Source organism: Rissa tridactyla, chromosome 5 (assembly GCF_028500815.1).
Source record: "Rissa tridactyla isolate bRisTri1 chromosome 5, bRisTri1.patW.cur.20221130, whole genome shotgun sequence".
Lineage (NCBI taxonomy): Eukaryota > Metazoa > Chordata > Aves > Charadriiformes > Laridae > Rissa > Rissa tridactyla.
In genome coordinates this window covers 16,526,866-16,550,455 of record NC_071470.1, presented here as the reverse complement: position 1 = coordinate 16,550,455, position 23,590 = coordinate 16,526,866, and the positions used below count along the sequence as shown (strand labels likewise).

Sequence of the window (23,590 nt, the reverse complement as noted above, 5' to 3'; positions counted from 1 at the left end):
CGAGCACCGGCTGCCTCAGCGCCACACCGTGCCAGGTGCCTGAGGGGAGGTCAACGGCCGCCTTGTGTGTCCCCGCAGATTTATTTCACTGAAATGGGGGAGCGGGAAGCTACGGAAACGCTTAGCTTTGTGGGTGCAGAAGACGGTCGACGGTATTCAGGGGCGGGACGAAGGCCTTTTACGGGGTTAACGAAGAGAATCTCCTCAGAAGGGGACGTTCGCTGCCCCGCCGTGAGGCTCCGCCGCCTGAGGGGAGCGGCCCCGCCCCGCCCCCGGCTCTTCTTCCCCCACCCCCCGCCTGCGCGGCCGCCCCCAGGGCCGGCGCCGCCGGAGCGCGGCGGGGAGGGGCCGGGCCGGGAGCGGGGCCCGCGGGGACCCGTTAGCGGCGGGGAAAGCTCACCCGCCGCCTCCCCCGGCAGAGCGGGGAGCGCTGGCTGCCGCCGGGGCGGAGCGGGATAGGGCGGGGGGGGTGCCGAGGCCTCCCCGTGCCGTTTGTTTTTCTTTCCCCGCCCCCTTGCCGGACGGTGCGAGGTGAGAGGGGCGGCCGGGGCCGGGCGGCGAGAGGAGGGGGCCCGGGGCTGCCGGGAGGGGAGGAGAAACCGAGGAGGAGGAGGAGAGGGAGGGCTAGCCGGGGGCGGGCTCCCGCCTCCCCTCCGCCTGCCCGCCGGCTGTGAGAAGCGGCGGGCGGCTGCTGCCCCGAGCAGCGTCCCCGGGGAGGGGGGGCGGTAACGGTCCCCGGGCTGAGGCGGGAGCCCGCGGCCCGCCGCCGTGGCAGCACCGCCGGGCTGGGGACGGGACTGGCACCCGGGCGGAGAGGCGGCGGCCTGAGGCGGGACAGGGCGGGGGGGCACGGAGCTGGGAGGGGTGTCCGGCGTCCTCCGGTGGGGAGGAGGGGGGGCACGGACACCCGTGTCCCGCCTGCGGGAGGTGTGTGTGGGGTGTCCTGCGTCCCCGTGGGCAGCTCGCTTCAAAGCTTTCAGAGCGGAGAGCCGGTAAAAGTGCACTTAACACACTGGGCTTTCAGGTATCTGCCCATTTGTTCGTCTCTTAACCTTCACGATCATAGTATGAAATAATGAAAAAACTATTTTTATTTTTTTTTTTGAGACGGAACAGAGCAACGACTAACCGAGTCACCGAAACGGGGAGTGGTGGTGTTACGCGCGCGGGGAGGAGGGGGGGGACAACAACAACAACCCAAAGTATAAGTGTTGAACATCAAACAACTGCTGTTTATATATATTATGGGTTCGTGTTTTTCCTTAAAGCCTTTTTGTGGCTTTGGGCTTTGAACTCGGGCTCGTTTGGCTGCGTGAGCAATGACGGGGCTGAGCAGTCCCGCTGAAGTCAAGCCATCCGTGGCTCCTCGCCAGGCTCTTTCAGCAGTACTGTCAGTTTTTAGCCAGTAATGTCAGAACAGTGGAAAAGGGGAGGCTTGGGTTTGTTGGTTTCTTTTACTTAAAAGTTAATTATGAAATGATATATAAGCTGAACTCCGAATGCAGTCTTATTTTCAGGTAAAAACTATCACTCAAGTCTTCTTAGGAGCATAAATAGGAATAAAAATTTGAACTTATGTCGGTGTAGCTTTTGTATCTAGACAAACTGTGTTGTGGGGATGGATCCTTTTTAAAAACAGATCACAAGATGTGTTTTCATGAGCAGTTCATTAATTTTGTCAGAAATGATCTCTGATCATTTCTCCTGAAGGTATTTTTGCATGAGAATTTTCAGAGGCATATGTGGACAAATATTTTAAAAAAGAACCAACCAAACCCCAAAACAAAAACGCCTTGTTCTTGAACTTCATCGTTCCTGATAGAGGAGATTGTGTTCCCATCTTATGTTTTTCCTGTTTTCCACTTGCTGAACAATGCTAAGGAGCATAAAGCAGGATAGAACCAAAATAATACTAACAACCCTAATCTGAGTTGGATAGCGTTTTTCTCTGCCGTGTGTCAGCTTCATTGAACCGTCCCTTAGGTATGTCCTGTGGATGGGCAGGTCCACTACCAAAGCCAGCATGGTTACTCTGTGGCAGTAGATTTTAACACATTGTGTGTCATAGAAATGCAGTGGCCACAAATTTAAAAAAAAAAAAAGAATTTGAAGATGAAAAAATCTTCCACTAGACCATTATGGTCAAACAGTAGTTGCAAACTGTTGCTAACAATGACAATTCATATTGATGAGCTTGTTCCAACTCTCTGGACTTTTTGTATCACCTGTGCTTTTAAAAAACGATTGTTCTTTGGTTGTGTTGGTGTTTTGTGTTTTTGTTGATGTAATTCAGTGTTTCATGATGTGGTAAAGAAGATTTACCTAATCAGACGTAACACGACCCAATAATTAAAGTTTCTACAGCTCTTAAGAAATTACAGTGTTATTTTACATCTCGTTACAAAACTCTTACAGTGGGACAGTTCGCCTCCTGCCCTATCAATTAAATTGCCTTTTTTTATAGCAATATTACTAAGTAGGGGAAATGTATTAACTACAAACCTAACTATCCACCGTCTGCTTTTTTTTATAATTCAACATTACCAACAAAGCAACTGCTGACCATAAATACATGTATTAATTGGCTGTATTGGCCTTAACCTCATCCCTCCAATATGGTTGTTTTTTATGTGCTCCAGATGCAAGAATGAGGTGATATTACTATTCAGGCAGCTAGAAGGTTCTTGCAGCTAGTAGAAGAGATCAGACCATGAGAGGTCAAATATCAGGTATCACATTATGTAGGCAAGTGTTCTATGGGGCTGTTTTCTTTCACTTTAAAGTGCCTGTAGTCAATTTATTTGGTGCCGAGACAAAAGTAGACACATACTATTTCAGCAGGCTAGGTTTTCCAAGTAGAGGTCTTACTTTGGCGGGAAAATTTTTAGTGGCTTGTAAATTGGAAAGGGTTGTTACTGTTAGTTACTGTAACAGTAAGTGTGAATTTTTATAGAAGAAAAAAATCCATTTATAGAATCCATTTATTGAAGCATGTACTTGGCTTTATTCACCAATACAGTCAATGTTACTCTTTAGCAACAGTGTTCAGTTTAAGCATTTCATGTGGCAGAGCAGTTCTTGACTGCTCTTTCCTTCATGGAATTACAGATAGCCAAAGATAGGGGTGAAAATGCACTGAGGTTATTTAATTAAAAAAAAAAAAAGAGATACTGTCAATGTTTCTTGAGAGTTTATGTAATCGATATTAATATTAATATTTATGTATTCATATTAATTCCCCCTCTTTCTTTGGAGTCTTTGTTAATGTGTATGTAACTTGAAGTTGTGGAAGGAACTAAGGTGACAGTTGTGCAGTGACTTGATGTTATCGCCTTCCTCTCAGAAAGTTTGGGAATCAAAGGACAAATGGCAGGAAGTTCTATTTGAATAGACTAGGCAGTCTGCTTTCATGATTTATATTTTTTTTTTTCCCCAATGGCTGATTCTTATTTGTTTCCACTATAATTTTTCTACCTCTAGATTTTTGCTGCTACCTCACTCTTTTGGAAAGAGGAAGACAAATGGAACTACATGATTCTTTGAACACCTAGGGATCGTTCCTGTGTTACAGGTAATTATTGTATTTACTCAGTTCTATCAGTAAGTTATGCTACCAGGAATGTGATTCTAGCCCACAAAGGTATTGGGTCTTTCTTACACCTGAAATTTCATCTTTTTTGTGTTATACATCATGTAAGGGTTTCCTTCAGGTGAGCATACACAAAGCGGAAATTGACTTTGCTTTGTGGACTTTACATCATAGTGTTTGGAACGTTTTTATTTGAGTTCATCGCTTCTGCTCTTTATCAAAGCATATTTTATAGAAGGCTGTCAGTATTACTCTAAAGTTCAATTTTAATCTTTTAAAAATGCATGAGAAACTCCTAACTTTGAATCTTTTAATCATTATAGGAAAACCAGGAAAAGTTGATACTGAATCTGTAAGAGAAAATACTGCTTTAGAGAACTGCTTATGAATAGAGGCCCACCAACTGCACAGTCAAATCTCATTACTCCAGTAATACTGACTGGCTTTCACTTTCTTTAATATTTTATTTTTTTTTAGCAGGAAAGTAGTAAGACTGTTCTAAGCTAAAGTAATTTTCAAAGGGAATAGCTTTGACATTTACACAAAGCAAAAGAATAAAGAGAATGTTGAAAACATGAATACATGCAAGAATCTAGCTTTATCTGGACTCTCTGTAAAGTAAAATCCTGCTGAAAAAATAGTGCAGTCCAATTTATTTTAGGAATGCTAGGTTTGACTAAAATGAAAAAAAATCTGCTTTCTTGACTGTGAGATATCTCTGTTTTGGGAATATTGATAAAGAAACATGCTCCTTTATTGTCCAGAATTCATTCATGTTACAAACACGGAAGAGAGATGGTCTTCCACGCTGTTCATGTCATCGTCTGTTACATCACTGGCAACCTACCATATACCTAAAATGTTTAACAGTAGATGCTTTAATTTGTTCTGTTGTATACTTTTTACCTCTCTGGTTCTTGATAAAATTTTTGGCATAGTATATTGTGTTATTAATTGTATTTTTGCAGGCTGTAACCTTTGACTAGCTTTCCAGGAGCAAGAACTCTAGAGGAATGTTGCAGTTCTCCATGCTGGAATAACAGAAAGCCTATTTCAAATAAACTTAGTCCAGAGCGACAGCTGAGCACCAGATCAGTGTCCTTCATGGCTGTCTGCTGAGATGCTTCTAGTCTAGAAGTACACAACTCTTGAGACATAATTTTCATTAGTGGTGGTGACAAAGTTCTTGAGAATTCAGGTGTCAGTCAATTTTTCCTGAGGTGCCTTGAGATTCAGCTCTGTCTACAGAGATATTGACACCATTTGATTTATCCTCTCCCATGTCTGTTTAGAACTCTTTCCCAGACAACCTGTTAACAGCAGTGATAACCAGAAAGTGGTTATCATTGAGACATGTATGTATGGAATTAAGCAACTGGGGAGACCAATCCTTCTTGACTGCCATATTTTCTGGGAAATAGTATGCTTTATTTGATTTATGGTTGTAAAGGATTGACCTCGAGTCAGGCCTTTTCTTTTTTTTTTTCCCCATTTCCTTTCTTTTCCTTTTTCCATGTCTTTCCTTTCTGAGGCAGTGTATATCCTTGTTGGTATCTTCCACCATAGATGACATCAACGCTTTCTTGAGCTTTAAAAATTATTAGAACTGCGAAGGTTCCTCAGATATTACTTTAAGAACAGACTTTGTTTTCACTATTTTGCAGTAGTTCAAGATATGGTAGCTCCACTTCCCAAAATAGCTGACCTCCTCCAGATTATCAGAATTTTTAGACTGGGCCTGCGTCTTTTTCTCTAGTGGTCATGGAAGTTAAAAAGAATTTGAAACAAATACCAAAACGTACACCAAAGAGAAGGCGCTGAAAAGGTGGATCACTATGGGAGAAATCCATATTCCCATCTCACTGCAAGGTAGAATGACTAATTATCAAGCAGGGCTGATGATTAATAATTATGTCTTATGGACTATGCTGGCATTTTTCCAGAGGACAAATTTCTGTAAAGTTGAGAGGGATATTGATTTCAATCTGTTCAGAGGAATACTTTGCCCATTAATTACCTCTTCTGGCAATTCTAAGTGCAACTGATGTTAAAAATCCTAATGTCTTCCATAACAACAGGACATACTTTGAGGAAGAATTTTTGATTTGTAAATTGTATTCTTCTAAGGGCATCAGTCAGATTTTCAGACTCAATGGAAAACTGTTTAAAAAACTGTACAAGATATTTTTGTAAAACAGTGAAATTTAAGGTAGAGCACTGGCTTCATCTCTTCTGCTTTTGGCAGAAGAATTCAACTAACTTGCTTAAAATTTGTAATGCTTTCCAATTTAAGAAATTGACACTTAAATAAGCATTCTACTTTTATTTTGTGAAAACTCCTATGGTCCTGTATTATATGTTCAGTGGTGATATGGTTTGGTGGTTTTGGTTTTGGTTTTTTTTTTCTTGAAAGGGTATATCAGTTGTTCTGGACATCTTTTTAGATATATTCTAAGTGCTTTCCTACTTAAGGGATAAACACCTTTTTAATTTTGAGAAATGTCACCCCTTACAGTTTTAAAAAACCCAAGTGTTTTGCATAATTACAGCCTTTTAAGCCTTTGAAAAACATCTTGAAAATGTAAGGTGTTTCTAATGCCTACTCTTACTGGATTTTATACAGGGGAGAGGAGGAGCAAAATGTGTCTTACCTAAAAACAAAAATGAAACCCTAAGTACCTAACCATTGCTGTGGACATCTTAATGTTTTCAGACCTGTTTCTGATAGTCTTTCCTTAATTATTTCCTGTGAGTTGTAATTAAAGACTTTTTGTTCTGATAGATAGGCTTTGTGTCTGCAACAATAAAGCAATTCTCACCTTGGCAAAGCGTTACACCTGTAGCATTGGAAAGAACAACATTAAATGAAATATTAATTCATTTTGTGAAACGCTGGGTATTATGAGGCCAGAACAGTAATTATTTCTTTCATCAGTCTCTGTTTTGTGATTACAGTAGTCTGTGTTTGGTTGAAAAGAAACTCCTCCCCTCCAATCTCCGTTCTGATTAGAACTCAGACCTGTAAGGAGAGAGGGTCTGCAGGAAACACTTCTTTACTCCCTAGTATCTGAGGTACAACTTCTGAAATGCTGTATTAATAGCAATTACCGAAAAAGAAAAGAAAAAAAAGACAATCTTCTGAAAAGCTAAATACAAAACATAAAAAATAATTAAATTTTGCAGTTTCGAGTTTTCTGTTGATTGAAATGATTCTATTTTTAAACTATTTCTGTTCTATCTGCTTCCTGACAGTTTCCCTGAAGTTCTCTCTTCATCTTTTTTTAACCAGTTTAATTAATAAACAATATATTTTAAAAGCTAGACTTAGATGGAGCAGAACGTATCTCCTATTCTTCCCTCCATGTTTCACACAGTTTTTTCAGAATAAGTGAGAGTGTGGTAGTGTGATCTGCTTATGGTTTTTAACCCTTTCATTTTCAGTGTTGCTTATTGGCGGCCATATTCTCACCTGCAGGAACTGTTTACACATTTTTAATATTGACTTTGAATAGAAAGATCTTGCAGCCTATCAAACTATAAGCAATTTAACTTTCTAAGCACTCCTTTTTTTTTCTTTTTTTTTTTTTTTTTTTTCCCCTGGCACTCTTGAATCCATTTTCTGTCTACGTTGTCATAAAAGGGAAAGAGCAATGAAGGAAAAGAAAGAGAGAAAAGAAAAACTTGTGGTCAGGTCTTTATACCATCCTGCTCTCAAAAATCTATTTCAAAGCATGCTAAGCTATCATGCAATCATGGCTATTCAGAACCAGAAAAAGGAGAAAACTACGTTATCTCAAACCTCTTCTACGTTATTTTTTAAATTCTAGCATTTTTTCTGATGTGTCTTCCACCTCTTCCACCTCCCCTTCTTTCTCTAGCGTATTATGAAGCTGTGAGAGGAAATACTGATAACATTTTGATATGGGCTATATAGGCAAGATAATGATATAATCTGCCTAGTAGAGATTTGAGTTGATTTGGGTGGAAATAGTATCGCTCATTATTTAAAAAAAAAAAAAGTACACACCATTCTTACACATCCTGTACCCTCAATTTCAAAGCCAACAGAACTTGTCAAAATCAGGATAAAGTATAATTGTAGAAGAGATGAAATATTCACAGCACCTGGCTATGTAATATGGAACATATTCGTAGTGTACAATAAGACAAGAGTCAAGTCCAGAGAGGTTTGCTAGTCTGAGCTGTAAAGAATACAAATAGTAACATGGCTGAAGTACCAAATTAATTAAATGTTTACAAGTAGTGCATATGTGGTGAGGAGACATAGGAGAAGCTCACAGGAAGATGAGGTTTTTATAAGCGGTTGTGGTGATTGGATTGTTTGCAAGCAAGTTCTTACTTGTTACCAGAGTAGACATTTTATGTTGATTTTTGCACAAATAAGCTATTACCCTGGCAGTTGCCTTCCAGATAAGTAAAGCATTCTACGTTGATTATTCATTATATCCATATGCATTTTTCTGGTAGGTATTCTAAAATATACTGTAATATTCTAAAAAGAAGTACTTTTGAATATTAAATGATTGCTTGGTCCTTGCCAAAGATGAAATCAAAGTTTAAATCTTGCTCTTGTACATGCAGTAAGAGAAATGGTATTTTGGATGTAAATGTAATCACAAGCTTGTGCATTCAAAGAATCATTAAAGCATTAAAAAGCAGAGCATTTAATGATGTTATCATAACTTGATAAGGCTTGGCAAGCTCTTCACCAAGAACCATAGCATTTTAAACTTGGAATTATTTTCCAAGGAAATAAAAGTACTTAACAAAAATTAATCTGTGAGTTTATAAATATGTGGGCAGATCAAGTGATAAGTAATCAAACTTCACTCTTTTGTACCTCCTCTCACTTCTTGATAGATATTTTTTTCAGTTACGAATACAAATTTAAATTGCACCTTTGCATAAGAAATTGACTGTTTTGACCAAAGAACAATTGTACTTAAAACAGATTGATAGCTTCAGTAGATATTCAAACATTATTGTTTGAAAACTTGCAAGCTCAATGAATGAGAGTACTTTTTATAAATACTGAAAACTAAATTAGTAATTCTTAGAGCTTTGAGCTAATGGGAAGGGTAGATGGACAGACCATCTAAATCTCATGAGATCTACGTGCAGTAGTACAATATGTTTACTTTGTATGTCCCTTAAGATTTATCCAGAGTTGAAAGGACAAAAAGAAAAAAAAAAAAACAGTTGGTAAGTGAATAATTAAAGTTTTTTCTCAATTATGCCTTCTCCTTCTGACAGTTTAGCCATCTGAGTTCAAGAGTTTTCTCTTTTTTGGGCACACTATTTTAATACCTCATGCGCCTGGGAGTGCCAACAGTTTGGATTAGTATCCTGTATTCCTCCTGGCAGTTTATTTATATTGCTGTTGTCTATATCTTACTCTCTGTGCAGAATAGGAAATGGTTTAGGATTCCTTTAAAAACAGGGGTGAGGCAGCTCAGATGGGTATCCATGTGCCTCTTAGGATAACTGAACAGTTAATTCTGCAAGTACTTTAATGACTTAAAGGTTTTATAGGTGGTCTGGATTTCTATCATTGTTGCCTTCTTTCTCAAGGTCACTTCAGTTTTACACAATAGTGGAAGGGAAGGATCTCATAGTTGTGTTTGAACAATCTGTCAGTCAGACAGTGTGATGATTCTGTTCTATTTTGTTTCTAAATCCTAGGCTTAGGTAATACATAGCCGTCCAAGCTAAGGCAGTTTTGCATGCTTAGAAGCAAAAGATATGCAGCTTGTGAGTCTGCAAGTTCCCTAGACGAGTTGGATTTATGTCTTTTGTTTTGTTGGTTCCTCCATTAATAACATTTCTGTCTACTTGCCAATTTCAGTCAAACTCTGACAGAATGGAGCCCTTATTGTGTTTAAATTCCTGAAAGGTTTTGAAAATATATGGGTAGGTAGGGAAGGCCGAATAAGTAGTACTACTGCCAGGTGATGAGCTTGTTCTGCTTCTGGGTCTGAATATGACAAAGGATGCCCTTATCCTGCCTGTCCTGGTGCTTAGTAGGGAGGGATATGCGTGCATGTGGGTGAGGGAGACTATGTGAGATGAAGCATATGGAGTTATTGTTAGAAGAGCTTGTAAAATAAATAATAGTGGGCAACCTGAGATTACTTCTGCATGAAACTGCAGAGACAGAATGGTGAGCCTATGAAACCAGTTTTCTGATTATATTTATAAATACATGGTGACTTGATACATAGTTTAATCTGGGAGTTAATAATATCCGAATACAGAATTAAAGGATATTTTTTCCTTATGTGCTTCAGATACGTATTATTTTAAGCAACACTGACTCAAGGCAGAGGACTAGTTTTGGTTTAGAGTGAAGGGGATAATTAAATGTACTGTGACTTGTTCTACATGTTTTTTTCCTAATAATACTTCCTTGAGCCAAATCACTGGTAAAATCAATGGAAAGCTTTAATTAACATCTCTAATTTAATCATGTTGCTTTTACGACTTCATGAGGCTTATTGTAACACGAAAAACCTAGCATCAAGATACGATGCTTGTAATTAAAGCAAGTAATACAAGGCATTTTATTGTGTATTTATAAACAAATATATTTATGATCCAATTTAAACATTGCTGGGACTGATTATGAATACTGCTCTCTAGTATTGATCTCTCATTTCAGTGCTTAATTTCAGATTTACAGTTACTGCTCTAAATGTCACTTACTACAGAGAAAGAAGATGAAAGAGTTGGGTTTTCTATTCTACAATACTTTCTAGTAATGTATATCTCTCAGCTACTAGTGTGTCTAATTATAAACAGGATTTTTAGTAATGATTGTTGATGATTCATCTCACAAGTCCTTAATCAGAGTATGAACACTTAAAATGCTCTTTTAAAAATCTTTACGATAATACATATATTTCGTTAAGAAATAGAGATAATTTCTTTGTGTGGCATTTCTTGCGTAGTCATTGCTTCATCTGTGGTCAATGAATTGTATAAGGAGCAATCATCCCCGGCAAGCTGAATTGGAAAAAAGCTGTTCTGTACCATACTGTTGTATTAAAGTAAATCATATATATTTAGAGTTCGCATAAAAAAACCTTAATACCATACTGGAGGGGGGAGAACATGTGCATGTACAGTATCCTTTTGATGATGTTCTAACAAAATGCTTCTAAAGTATTTCTTTAAAATGTAGGGCACTTATTACTTTTGTTTATATGTATAAAAGATGAAAGAAATATTTCATTTAGCGGGGGGATGAGAATAACCTGTTATGGTGGAGCAACATTTTCTTTCAGTGGCGTGGAACTGATGCATTGAAATTCTTTCCTCCTGTACGTCTAGTTACCATGCTTGACAGTCATCTTCTGTACTTGTAAGGATCATAACCACAAACTGGCAGTAGATCAAATTGTTTTCTTTTTTATCTGTCTAACCTTGAGTTTACCAAAATCGTCTCTTTCTATCCAGCTGTTACTTTTAAGGCTCTGATGGCATAAAGGCACTTAATTGATGTGAGTGCACAAATGGAATTAGGATGCTCATTTGATAGGTTATGTTGTTTTCATATTACTTGTATGATAAATGCAGGTTATTATTATTAATTAAAAGAAGTCTTTACTTGTCACAGCAGCCATTCCTGTAAAGTCAGTTTAAGGAAGGAGCGTAAGTCTGTGAAATAAGTAGATGATCATCAAATAGATACTTGATTTCTCTTTTGCCACCTTACAAACAGATCAACATTTCACAGAATCACAGAATGGTTGAGATTGGATGGGACCTCTGGAGGTGATCTGATCCAGCCCTCTCTGCTCATGTGGGGTCACCAAAAGCAGGATGCCCAGAACCACGTCCAGGCAGCTTTTGAGTATCTCCAAGGGTGTTGACTCCACAACCTTCCCGGACAACCTGTACTTGGTCGTCCTCACACTGAAAAGATGTTTCCTTATGTGTTGGTGGAACCTCTTGTGGTTTTGTTGTTGCCTGTTTGTTGCTTCTTGTCCTGTCACTGGATGGCCCTGAAAAGAGCCTGGCTCCATCTTCTTTGTACCTTCTCTTCAGATATTTGCTCACATTGATGAGACCCTCCTGAGCCTTCTCTAGGATAAACAGGCCCAGCTCACTCAGACTTTCCTCCTGTGAGAGATGCTCCAGGGCCTTCATCATCTTAGGGGCCCTTTCCTGGACTCTTTCCCTCGTACTGAGGAGCCCAGAACTGGACACAGCATTCCAGGTGTGGCCTCTCACTCCCTACTGGAGTAGAGGGGAAGGATCACCTGCCTCAACTTGCTGGCAACACTCCTCCTAATGCAGCCCAGGATACCAATATCCTTCTTTGCTGCAAGGGCAGATTGGTGGCTCATGTTCAACTTGATGACTCTCAGGTCCTTTTCTGCAAAGCTTCTTTCCAGCTGGGTGGTCCTCAGCACATAGTGGCACGTGGGGTTGTTCCTCCCCTGGTGCAAGATTTTGTTACTTCCCTTTGTTGAACTTCATGAGGTTCTGAAGGCCGATCTTGCTAGTAAAGGCTGACTCGGAGGGCATTCCATACTTAAGCCTTTTCCATGTCCTGTGTCACCAGGGCCCTCCCCATTCAGCAGCAGGCCCACATTTTGCTTAGTCTTCCTTTTGTCACCTGTGTACCTGAGAAGCCCTTCTTGTTGCCTTGGATGTCCCATGTGAGATTCAACTCCAGGTGGGCATTCAGTGGTAGGGTTCTCTTTATTGCCAGGATTTTTATGAGAAGTTCTGTTTGTGATGCTATGCACAGCTGGGTTCCTAAGATGTCATAAATGTGTGTCTTGTGTAGATGTAACATTAATTCTTTAAACTAAATAAAAGTTTTGGTTTTCATATTAATGAGACATTAATATGGTTCTCATAACCATTAATGTGTTACTTGTTAATGTGTTACTTGTAAACATTGATACGATTCTTACAAGCATTCTGCCTTTTAGCGTGATGACTGGTTTTATACTTCAATCACTTGTGTTGCCTTTCTGAGAGACCTGTATTCTGCAACACTATTTTTGAGTTGCAATGGTCAATTATACGCAAGGAATTCCAGTTGAGGTCAAACCATTTGTTTTATAAATTTGTAATAAAATATGATATCCTCATATATTATCCCTTATGCAGCTGAAAGTCTCAGTTCGGGGCCAGGAGGGTGTTTACTGAAGCTACTAATTAACCAGGGGTCCTCATTGAGATAGAAATAATGAGTCTCTTGAGGTGCCGTTTGGTGTTAAATCATTCACTCAGAATGCTCGTGTCTCTATCTTGAAATACTTTGCTTCAGTAGCTGTGGCATTGTGTAGCTTGACATTTAAATACAGTGTAAACGTTTTGCCCATGGACCTCTGTGTATTTCTCTTGCCTGTTTGTAGAGTCTGGCATAGAGCACTATCTTGTATTACCTAATCACTTACAAATTTACTACTTCACTGTTGTTTTACTGTGTCATAATCTGGTAGTTTTCTATATGGGACCTCATCTAGAACTGTAAGTACCTGTAATTTTTTACCAAACAAGCATCCACTCTGCCGTTGACAATGTTGGTATTGTTGTTTTTTACCCATTTTTTCTGTGGGGTTTTGAGGAAAACTGAATGCCTCCTGGTGAAATAAAGCTGCCGCTGTCATGGAAAAATGTAAAAATATCTTCTTCGGTTTGCAAATCTGCCTACAAAGGTGACCTTGTCTGTTGTGCTTATATTATCTTCATAAAAGGAAACTACCTCTGTGTTATTTTGTTTGGATTTGCTGCAATCCTTCAACCTGTGCTATACAGCCTTTTGTAGCTTTATTAGGCAATACCTTCCTAAACTGGTTCTACAGAATGGCTTTACTTTCAGCAAGACATCTTTGAGTATCTGCAGAACAGTGTTTTTGTCACCACTCTTCCTTAACAGTGACATTTCTAGAGATGATTTGTGTTGGAGTATTACTGTCTCTAGATTGATGACTGTACCTTGTTTTCATTAGAATTGGCGGTACCAATATTCCTGGAGTGTATGAACTAGGAACCTTGTGCTTGTCTTAATCTTTGTGTGGCTACTTGAGCCTTTTGGTACAGAAAACTGGTTTTGTGATTTGGGGGACTGGCCTTTCACAGTGTTGCCCAATTTATATTATAAATGAGTTTTAACTGAAAAACAACAGCTGACCTGATGGACTTGGAGTGCAAACTTTTTGAGGGTGAATAAGCTTCAGGAAGCTTGCTGCACTGTATATTCTGGAATAGCTCTGCATTACAGTTGTACTTGTAGATGGTGTAGTTCCTGATAATGCTTGAGTATTACTTGGATAGACAAAAATCAATGATAATGTTTTAATGTTAAAGAAATGTAAATGTCTTGGATCGCAACCATTGTTCTGTGTGAGCCAGTATGATGCCTGAGCTAAAAAACTCTAGGATCTGACAGTGTAGTCTTCTCCTACGTGTGGAAATTTTTTTTTATTTTTTTTCCCCTCATCTGAATAAAATAAACAGCAAACCAGGCTGTTGCTCTGTACAGGTCTTTTCATGCTACCGTTAAGCTGAGTGCTCTAAAGTCAGTGTTTCTAAACATATGGCTTGCACCTCTCAAGGGAAATGTGCAATGCGAAGTGGCAGAAAGTTGCGATGTGGTGCCAGTAATTTGGCTGCAGCTCATTTCTGCCAGTCAGAACAATGAATTTAAGTACATACAGTCAGTAACTGTAGGGCGTTTTCCTCTTTTTCACCTGGATGAGCTTTGCTGTTGCTGCTGTAAGGGGCTTTTCACATAACCATGAACCAGAAGTGTTTCCACTTACAAAAAACTTTGGGATAGGAAGTGATTATTGGTTTATAGAATCACAGAGCACGAACATAGCTATTTTCCTCTAGTCTTTGTTGAGCTATTTCTGTAATTTTGGGGCTGGAACACAATAATAGGTAGGAAAAAAGAAAGTAAACATTTAATGTATCTTTTAAGATAAGCATAGTTATAAGCAGAACTGCAGTTCGGGGTTTGCCTATAGCAGTTTTCTTTGAACAGTTATTTTAATGCCTCAAATTAATATTTTAAAGTTTAAAAATCCCTTTTTAAAAAATGTTAAATTTTTATTGCCTTTTAATGCTGTAAGTATTTGATTAATTGATGAACATCTTACTGTCAGCGAACCTTTCTTATGCTTTAGAATACATATCTAGGATCTCTAAACATTGGCAACAATACATTACTTCATCACATCTTAATGAGTCTAGTTATATCTAAAATAGATCTTTTTGTATTTAATGCTTTTGTTAAGCAGCGAAGTATTTTTGAGGAGAGAAACAACTCTTGCAGTCAAAACAAAGACTTTATCTAATTATTTTGACATTTTCATTCTTAATTGGCACTTAAAGAGATCATTAATATCTTCTAAGGACTAGCTGAGCCTTTATGCCCCTAGATCATAAATTTAAAAATGGGTAAGTTTAAATCCATTCGACAGACTAAATTCCTTTAAAATATTATATGAGTTGCCCTGAAGTTGGGTGATGATAGTTTTTTTGAAGCCAAAATACAGCAATGATAGGAAAATGTTACCATGAAAAGTGGTGTTCAGATTCAAATCTTAAAAGTGCCTCAGAAAAGTATTCCGTAAATATATTTGTTTATTTGAAAATGTAACTAACTTCCTAGTGAAAAGGAAAAGTCATAATGAATAAAAGCACTTAGACCTGATTATTTAAATAATATGTTTTTCCATATTTCCCAGTGATGTATGTAATAATGTTTAGAGTTTATCTTCCTTTAACATTTGTATAAATAAACGTATATAATATCAAAGAATATCAGTGTAAGTAAAGTTTTTGGCAAGTAAAAAAGATTTTTATATCTCTGTGGATATAAACTGTACTGAAGATCTTGGAAAGAGCAATTTATAAAGCTGTCATGCTGTGTTCTCGGTGTTACCGATTTGCTCAATTGCAGATTTAACATACAGTATACATTTAAATGTTTTTCTTTTGTTCACAAGGCAGAATCTGGGAAACTGACCTCCACTGCTAACTGCAGGAATTGATTACTTTGTGGAGCTGCTCATATGAAAGAAATTATGTACTTAAATGCTCAGGTGCTCCACTATTAGGAATATCAATCTGATCAGTCAGAATCAGAGTTCTCAAAATTGTGTTCACAGTAAGCTTACGCAACCTCATTAATGTGAACAGAATTATGTTCCCAAAGAGGACAGTGTACCTGTATTAAAAATGTTACAATTCATCACAAAATAGAAAATGGTTATTCAGCTGCAACAGTGACAAAGGTCAGAAAAAATGGGTATAAGCACTCTTCTTTTTCATTAGATGAGAACTTTTGCCTTAGTAAATGAAAAAATATTTCAGAATCCTTGCAAAGTCTGTGTATACCTTGTTTGACTCAGATGGTACCGTTCAGCTTACCTTTTTAGAGGCTTTCTCAGAAATGTGTTAGTGCATTAGAAAGACATATGATGGGAGGCCATAGACTGGGGGTGGGCATTTGGATGTGTGAGCACCAATTCCCATGCGAGATGTCAAAGATGAGGTTTGGGTGGTCCTAGTAAGTGGAAGTCCTGACAGTTTGAGATCTCCTCTCCTCAAAAGTCTGTTAACTCCCAGCAGGGGACCTAATAAAAGTTATCGCGTTATTCATAGTAAAGATTGTCCAGAGCAAGAAGAGGCCCTCGATTATTTCCGAGCAATGTTGTCAATTTAAACTGAAGAATTAAGTGGCACTTGTCTCATCTTGTCATTTGTAATACTAACTTGTATCTAATTTATATGAAACAAATATTTTAGATACTTATGCAGTCTATCTTAGAACTGTAATTTGGGAGAGCGTATAGAGGAGCAGGAGTTTGTATAATCTAAAAAAAGGAAAGAAAATAGGAAGTAGTTTTGTATTTTGGTCTCTTAAAACTACAGCACATTTTGTTTTCTAATCTCTGTGAGCCCACAGCTTCACAGCTGAAGAAAAGCAGTAATTAGGCTGTATTTCCCACTAAGTCATGAGAAAGTGCTGAAAAAGCACTAGAATCGGCAAATCTGCCATTGTTTTATGCCAAGTAGACTTATACTGGGACAGTTTGAATTTTAAATGAGTCTGTTATACAAGAAAGAGAATCCAGGTCAGTCCTTAATGTATAATGGATTTACCGTACCAGCAGAAATAAAAGTATTTAAAGCTTACTTTTCATAGTTAAGTGGGTAATTAAAATACTACTGCTGTGATGAATGTTAACAAATACACCAATCGCTTGTCCTGCTTCCCCACCCTTGATGAACACCTGACACCAACACAAAACGTAAGGAAAAGATAAATAAAAAGATGCTGTTTTGTTATTACTTCTTAAGCTGTACAGTAGTGTCACCCAACTTGTAGTTACACAAATGATGGTGTTTGAATACTGCAGTTAAGCTTTTAACAATTAGCTGTACGTGTACAAGATGAGTAGGGTCTGCGTGTCATATAATTTTTGTTAAACATCCGTACAATTTTTATGCTGATATATTATATCATTATCCTTCTTAAATATTTCCCCATTTGTCTGTCTTTAAATGAAACCCCCAGCAAAGATGGTAACAACTTTGTGTGTTTACCTACTTAATCATCTCACCTTCAAAGTATCTTTAACTGTGTTCTGGACATGCTGCAAAGGCCTTGGTGTATAGCTTCTGGTAGGCCAGGATGCTGGCAAGGTACATGTTCTGAAAAGCAGCATCTCTTTGTAGAGAACAGCTGGAATGCTGTTTCTATAGAAATGAGCATTGCTAGCATTTGTGAGAAGCACTTTTCATAAATAACTGTGTTCTGAGCAATGATGGGTGAGCTTTCCAGGTTAAAACTAGCCCGTTCAGCACTGTGGTTCCCAATAAAATAGCATGATTTACTCCTGGCATTGAGTATGAAAAGGAGCGTTCGTTTTTTGGGTGGTAAAATTGGGCGCTGTTTAAGTTTTCATATGGACTCTGCATATAACCCATTTAAAGGACACTGCAGGTATCCTAATTACAGTATCACATATTTTGTAGCTCATAATGTTAATCTGAGAGATAGCGACTTTCACTTTTGATGAAAACTGTAGGTAGAAAAGGAGCACTTCTGACCAATTTGTTGCATGTGTATCCTGGAAGTTGAACAGACTAACTGAGCTGTGAAGACTGAAAATGTACATCTGTTTATCAAGTACTGGTAAAATCCAGCGCCTCTTTGTTGTTCGAAAATTGTTACTACTATTTGCATGTGATTGGAATGAGTCTCAGCATTTTATACCTAACTAACTCCATACGTCATAGAGGAAATAGGCTGTTTTTATAGGAAATATAAATTGGTCATTGTCTGTTTTGTCCTTTTGGCTTTTTCTTCCTCATTCAAGTAAAAACTTTTGTTGGATATTTTAATAAATTATATTACCTATTTAGAGGGAATTCTGTCTCAAAAGTATGCATCTCTCTCTTTTACTGTTCCATCACAGTATTTTTAACCTGATCTAGAAGAGCTGATGGTGTATGATTAGAAAGAAGCCTTTTGAGAAGTCGTCTTTTTTTTGTTTTGCAGGGGGTGTTTCTGGTGTCTTGGATAGTGACCAGTTAGCTTTTTCTTGCTTTCTCTTTTAGCGATGCCTAAGTGAAGGGAAACCATTAGCTGATTTCAGACAGGAATTTTCAGTTACTGCAGACCTAGATTTGAATCAAAGCACATCAAGATGAAAGGCTTTATAACCCACTACTAGTCCCTTGAGCCTTCCAGGCTGTTCTTGTCCTTTTTAAGTTAGTGCATGTCCTGTAATGGGAAAAAGAATTATTTACAGTTCAGTTTCTCCCCAGCATAATCAGTTATCTCTGGATTGGTTTTAAATCTTCCCGGTAAACTTATTCTTTACCAGTGCAGGAATAATTTAATTTGCTTTTTGCAGGTTTTTTCCCCCTCTGTAGTAGCAAGAGTTAACAGAACAAGAAGCATACAGTCGAAGATGCAGTATGTTCTCTGTCATTTGTGGTTTAAGAAAAGGGGGTGGTATTCAGCTCTTGAAAGGGCTTTAATGAATACTGCTTGGTGTTTTTGAAAGCTAATGGTCGGAGGAGAGCAACAGAAACAGCCTTGGAGCTTTTAGGGTAAACTGATTAGCATTTTTTCTGATTGAGGCGATTGTTTCACCTCCTCTTTTTATCTCGGGATTTTTCACCGTCTATTGCCTTTTGTTTATATTCAAATGACATACCGTTAAAGAAGCCTTTTTTTATGTGAATGCAATGCTTTCTCCCCTCCTTCTGTAGAAAATCTGCTTGCCACAGGCAGGCAGAGCATGTGTTTCTCTTGTCTTGGTTGGGTGCACAAATCTTCTTTTATGTGTGCTGCTTCTTACCCTGTTGCCTAGACGATCACTGGCTTTCACTAAGGATGTCTGGTTCTCGTAAAGAGTTTGACGTGAAGCAGATTTTAAAAATCAGATGGAGGTGGTTTGGTCATCAGGCGTCAGCCCCTAATTCTGCAATTGAAAACCACCAGGGAGACTTCTGGAATAGAGGGCAAAATGTAACAACTACAACTGGTGGCACAAAGTTTTTAGATTCAGGTAACCTACCTTTAACATCAGTTGGTTACAGAAGGTCCAGCCAACAGGATTTCCAGAATTCACCTCTTTGGCCAATGGCATCCACCTCAGAAATTCCTACATTTGAATTCTCAGCGGAAGATTGTGGAGGTGCACGTTGGCTTGACAGACAAGAAACAGATGATAGAGCAAGTGAAGAAGAAAATGAATCGGATAGCAGTTCGTGCAGGTTAATTATTACTTTCCTATTGTGAGCAATGTGTTTTCATTTCATGTTTATAGATCGTATGCATATATAGGCTAGCCTTTACTCTAGATTAAAATGCTTCAGAAACCTTGCAGCTGCTGTGCATCAGAAACAGAAAATTATTTATAATCTGGGTTCTTTGTGTTTACTAGGACCTTTTTAAAAGGCAACTTTACACAACTTGAATAAATAAAGCACAAATGTGGATGCACTCAATTGTGTTTTAAATAGTATACTGAGTACATGCTGCTATTAACAAGGTAATGTCCGTTACATGGTAATGTTACAGGATGCTTTCTAAATTATTTTGAAGTTACACTGATTGTTTAGTTATGCTCAGAATTAGTCTCATGCCAGTTAATAGAAAACTATGAAAATGTAAGATTCTTGTGACTCTTCTCTAACGTTTCTACATGTTTCTGTAGACGAGGGAGATGAAACTGTAAAAAATACTTTAGACTATAAAACAAAGATTTTTTTTTTTCTCTAGTGCATATGCGACCTGAAGGAAAAAAAATATTTCATCTATTGAAAGCCAACCAATTTGTGCTTTAAAGTGGTTGCAGTTGTCTGTTCAGGTGTCTTAAACGGTGTATCTATCTTAAAAAGAAAAATGGTTTTATGGTGTCTATAAAGATGCTTTGGTGTTCTCTTACATATGAGTACTAAAGATGAAACTGTAAAATTTGTTCTTAAATGAAAGGTGTTTACCAGTTGTTTTAGGCAAGTTAATAATCTTTCTTATTAAGCATCAGTTTAATTATTTTATTTCCCTTCACCGTGTAAATTATCCATTCTTCACTGAAAGTATTTTTCCTGCTTTATAGCGCATGTAGTGCATAATAGTTAAGCTTACCATTTCAAGTAAATTTATGATGTTTGCTTTCTCACTTTTAAGATGACTTCGTGGTGATATGTCATTTTAGAAAGTATGACTATTTAAAAGGGTACACTGTTTAATAAAGCCTATTAAGGACAGATCAATCTAGTTAGAGCAGTTTCAGTGTTTTGCATTCCCTAGGAGAAGAATTAATTTAGTGCAAGGGTGAAGTAGTCCATAATATAAACACTAACTGTTTATGGTTTATATAACCTTTAAAGGTTAAAGGAAAGGACGGAGGGTAAAAAATGCTCAGGAGTCAACACAGTGTATTTGCTTTTATCACTGAATGACAAAAGTACCAGAATTACAGGGAAAGGAAATCCTGCATACGGATGCTTCATAACAGCAGTCTTACCGTGCTGCAACAACTCTATAGCTATACGTAACGTATCTCTGAAGAGGTCCTATTTTAAGTGGTATTCAGGTATGAATTCTTAAATAGCTGTGTCACTGGGTAATACACATGATATAGTGTATTATAGGTAGAAGGTAACACCACCTTCTGTTTCAGCAACATCTACTGCTGATGTGAAATGTTTATGTACAACATTACCCCAAATAGGACATTCTCGCCATAGCAAAGCAATCAGTATAGAAAAAAAACATGTAATTTTAAAAGAGAAATGTGTAGATTGAAAGTACTACAAATTTGTTCTTAATTCTAGGAGAAGAATTTACATATAACAAAACTAATTTGTAACTTTGTAGAATTGGAGAACTACAGATACTTATTTAGGGATGGTGAGAAATAGCAATGTGTTTGGGTTTTTTTCAGGCAGAGTTGTGTACTACAGGTAATGCATGTAGGATTTGAACTTAGTAAATTTGAAGTATCTTTTTAATTATGTGCTTTATCATCTGTAGCATCTAGAGTTATTTGTAATTCCTTTATTGTCTTGTAATTCTTGCTAGTGTTTTACTTTCATGCTTTAAAATAAATATTTTAGATAAATTTTGAATTCTGTGTTGGTACAATTTAATACGTAACAAATGGTAATGTAAGAACTTGCTTTGCCTTGTTATCTGTATCTCTGTTCTCATGGGGAAACTGTACTTAAAGCATGTTTTGCTCACTCCCTTTATTAAGAATGTATAAACTGTTGGGCGGACTGCATATGTTTGCCTAACATCTGGAATTTTTCTGGTGTTAAGAACTTAATTAAATTATCTTCTTTTGTTAGTCTAAAATATAGCTTATCTATTGAGTTGAGGGGGAAAAAACACAAAACAACACCTTTGTCTGTGTAGTTTTCAAAGGGTTTTTTTCCTATATGAAAACTTTTACATCTATTAGAAACAAATCATGTACATGAAAAACTGCGTTTTTAAAACTTTTTATAGAAGCTTTGGAGTTATCTTGCTACTTTGCTCCTCTGTAACTTATTGCCCAGTTACAAGCTCTAAAAGCACGAAGTGGCAGAAGCAGCTTTATTGCTTTGTGTGTATCAACCATCCTTCCTCTTTGCCATGTCATATAGCACAGGGCAGAAACGCATTTCGATCAGGTCTTTGTCATTATGAAAGCTTTAGATCATTACATGATTTGTTTAGAGGAGAGCTGCTGTAGAATTCATTTGTTAGTAGTATAGAGCTTGGTGGCATAAGAGATAAGCAAATTCCAAGTTTAGTACCATATCTTTGACAAAGGCTGAATCTGAGATGCAAACAGATCATTTGGCTTCAGGTATCTGAGCTGGTTGGCTGTAATGCTGTTCACTTCATGCTCTCATGTGGTGTTTGTAACTAGCATTAGCTTGAGTGGTTGTTTACCGGGACAGCAAGGTTTGAATCCTTTTGCTGGTTTTCGTGTCCTATGTTTCCTCTACTGCTGCTGTTTGTTAACTCTCCTGCATTCCTGAGGCAATGGTCATCATTTTGTACACTTCTTAAAGTTTTCCAACAGCTGTGCAGTTTCCTGTATAGCAAATTTAAGCCTGTTAGCAATAGATCTGTTTTTCTTAACTTTTTGTGGGTGCCTTAGCAGCAATCAGCAGACCTTGAAGACACAGTGGATATCAAGCTAAAAATACCTAGAGCATACCTAGTATGCAGAGTATTGGATCTGGTTCGTTTCACCCGGGCATGCATTAAAATATTGGAATTACTCTGTTGTAGATTTAAGTACGGAAATGTAGTCAAATATAATATAAAATGTATATTTATATTTGAACATTAAATATAAGCAGTATTTCAGAATTCATCACTTGTGTCCTGTCTTGAACAGTTTAGCAAGATGTCTGTAATTGATTTTAAGATGAGGTCTGAATGTACCAGATGGTAGCTACTCTGCAGTATTGCTCTGTATGAACAGTCTCGGAGTTACTACGTTGTAACTTCCAATCCAAGTCTGCCCCCCTCAACAGTTTTTCAATCTACAGAAACCTTTGATATATCTTTTCTCTCACCTCAGTCTTACTGACCTTTGAGGCTGTAAGTTTTTTAGGAGCCCCACTTGTGCTGTCTATTTCTGTATGTCTCCCATCACAAAATAATGCACACTGTCAAATAAGGACCGTTGATTGATTCCCTAATTGTGTCATGGTAGTATAGTATGATACTTGAAATTAACTGAAAAACTCTAAAAAGAGCATTTTTTTGCTAGATATATGGATGAATTATATAAGAATAAGAAACTCTGTTGAAAGCCAAGTTGTTTTACAGGGGGAAAATCTCTAGCCTTCTTGTTTCTTTTCTTCCATGCTACTGCTAAAATTCTTTCATTTTCCTCTGTGCCTATTACATCTTCACTTGAGTTATGCACATTTGAAAAGAGTTAGTACACCACAATTATATAGCATATATGAGGCAGACTTAATCTAGTAATTCTGAACAGTAGATATTGTAATGAAGATAAGATAACAAGAGGCTTCAGCATAGACTTTGCAAAGCCACAGGAGATTCCAGCTATTTATTTGTATGGAATGGGCTTGCATGAAGGATCGTGTATTTGCAGTGATTGTCACATGCTTTGAGTATGTTAAAGCTCAGTCAGGTATGTTTTTGTACTACTGCACTTTTTGATCACACTGCTATGTAGATGTATTGTGAGGTAGTCTAAATAGCGATGTTTTCCAGACAGAACACGTGTTACTGGTGACATTTGTGTGGCTATAAGAGTCTACTGCGCAAAATCCAAACATCTATTAGAAGTAAGACAGGAAACATCAGTGCAATAATCAAAGGTCTAGCTGCAAAGAAACGTGTCTACGTTTTTTTTTTTTTTTTCAAAATTAGAAACAAGTAAAGATGCAGTGGTATTGGCTTAGCAGGCTGTGTATTTGTTGGGCTAGCATAGGTAGCGCTGGAGTCTGCGCTCCAGC

The 23,590-nt window shown here is 37.9% G+C and overlaps 1 protein-coding gene across 6 annotated transcripts in view; it reads left to right on the top strand.

The window, feature by feature from the left end:
* The first annotated feature begins 308 nt into the window (after window positions 1–308).
* Window positions 309–23,590, top strand: part of KLHL5 (kelch like family member 5) — a 61,619-nt gene continuing 38,337 nt past the window's right edge. For 2 of the 6 annotated variants that reach the window (XM_054203607.1, XM_054203606.1), the window contains exons 1-2: window positions 309–531; window positions 3,481–3,571. Coding sequence is in view for 2 of the 6 variants with exons in the window: in XM_054203610.1 (XP_054059585.1) it covers window positions 18,987–19,369 (383 nt within the window). In the remaining 4 variants the exon portion in view is untranslated. Of the gene's footprint in view, window positions 532–920; window positions 1,025–3,480; window positions 3,572–18,909; window positions 19,370–23,590 lie in introns of those variants that run through there. The other 4 variants (XM_054203609.1, XM_054203608.1, XM_054203610.1 and 1 more) reach the window with 3 other exon arrangements.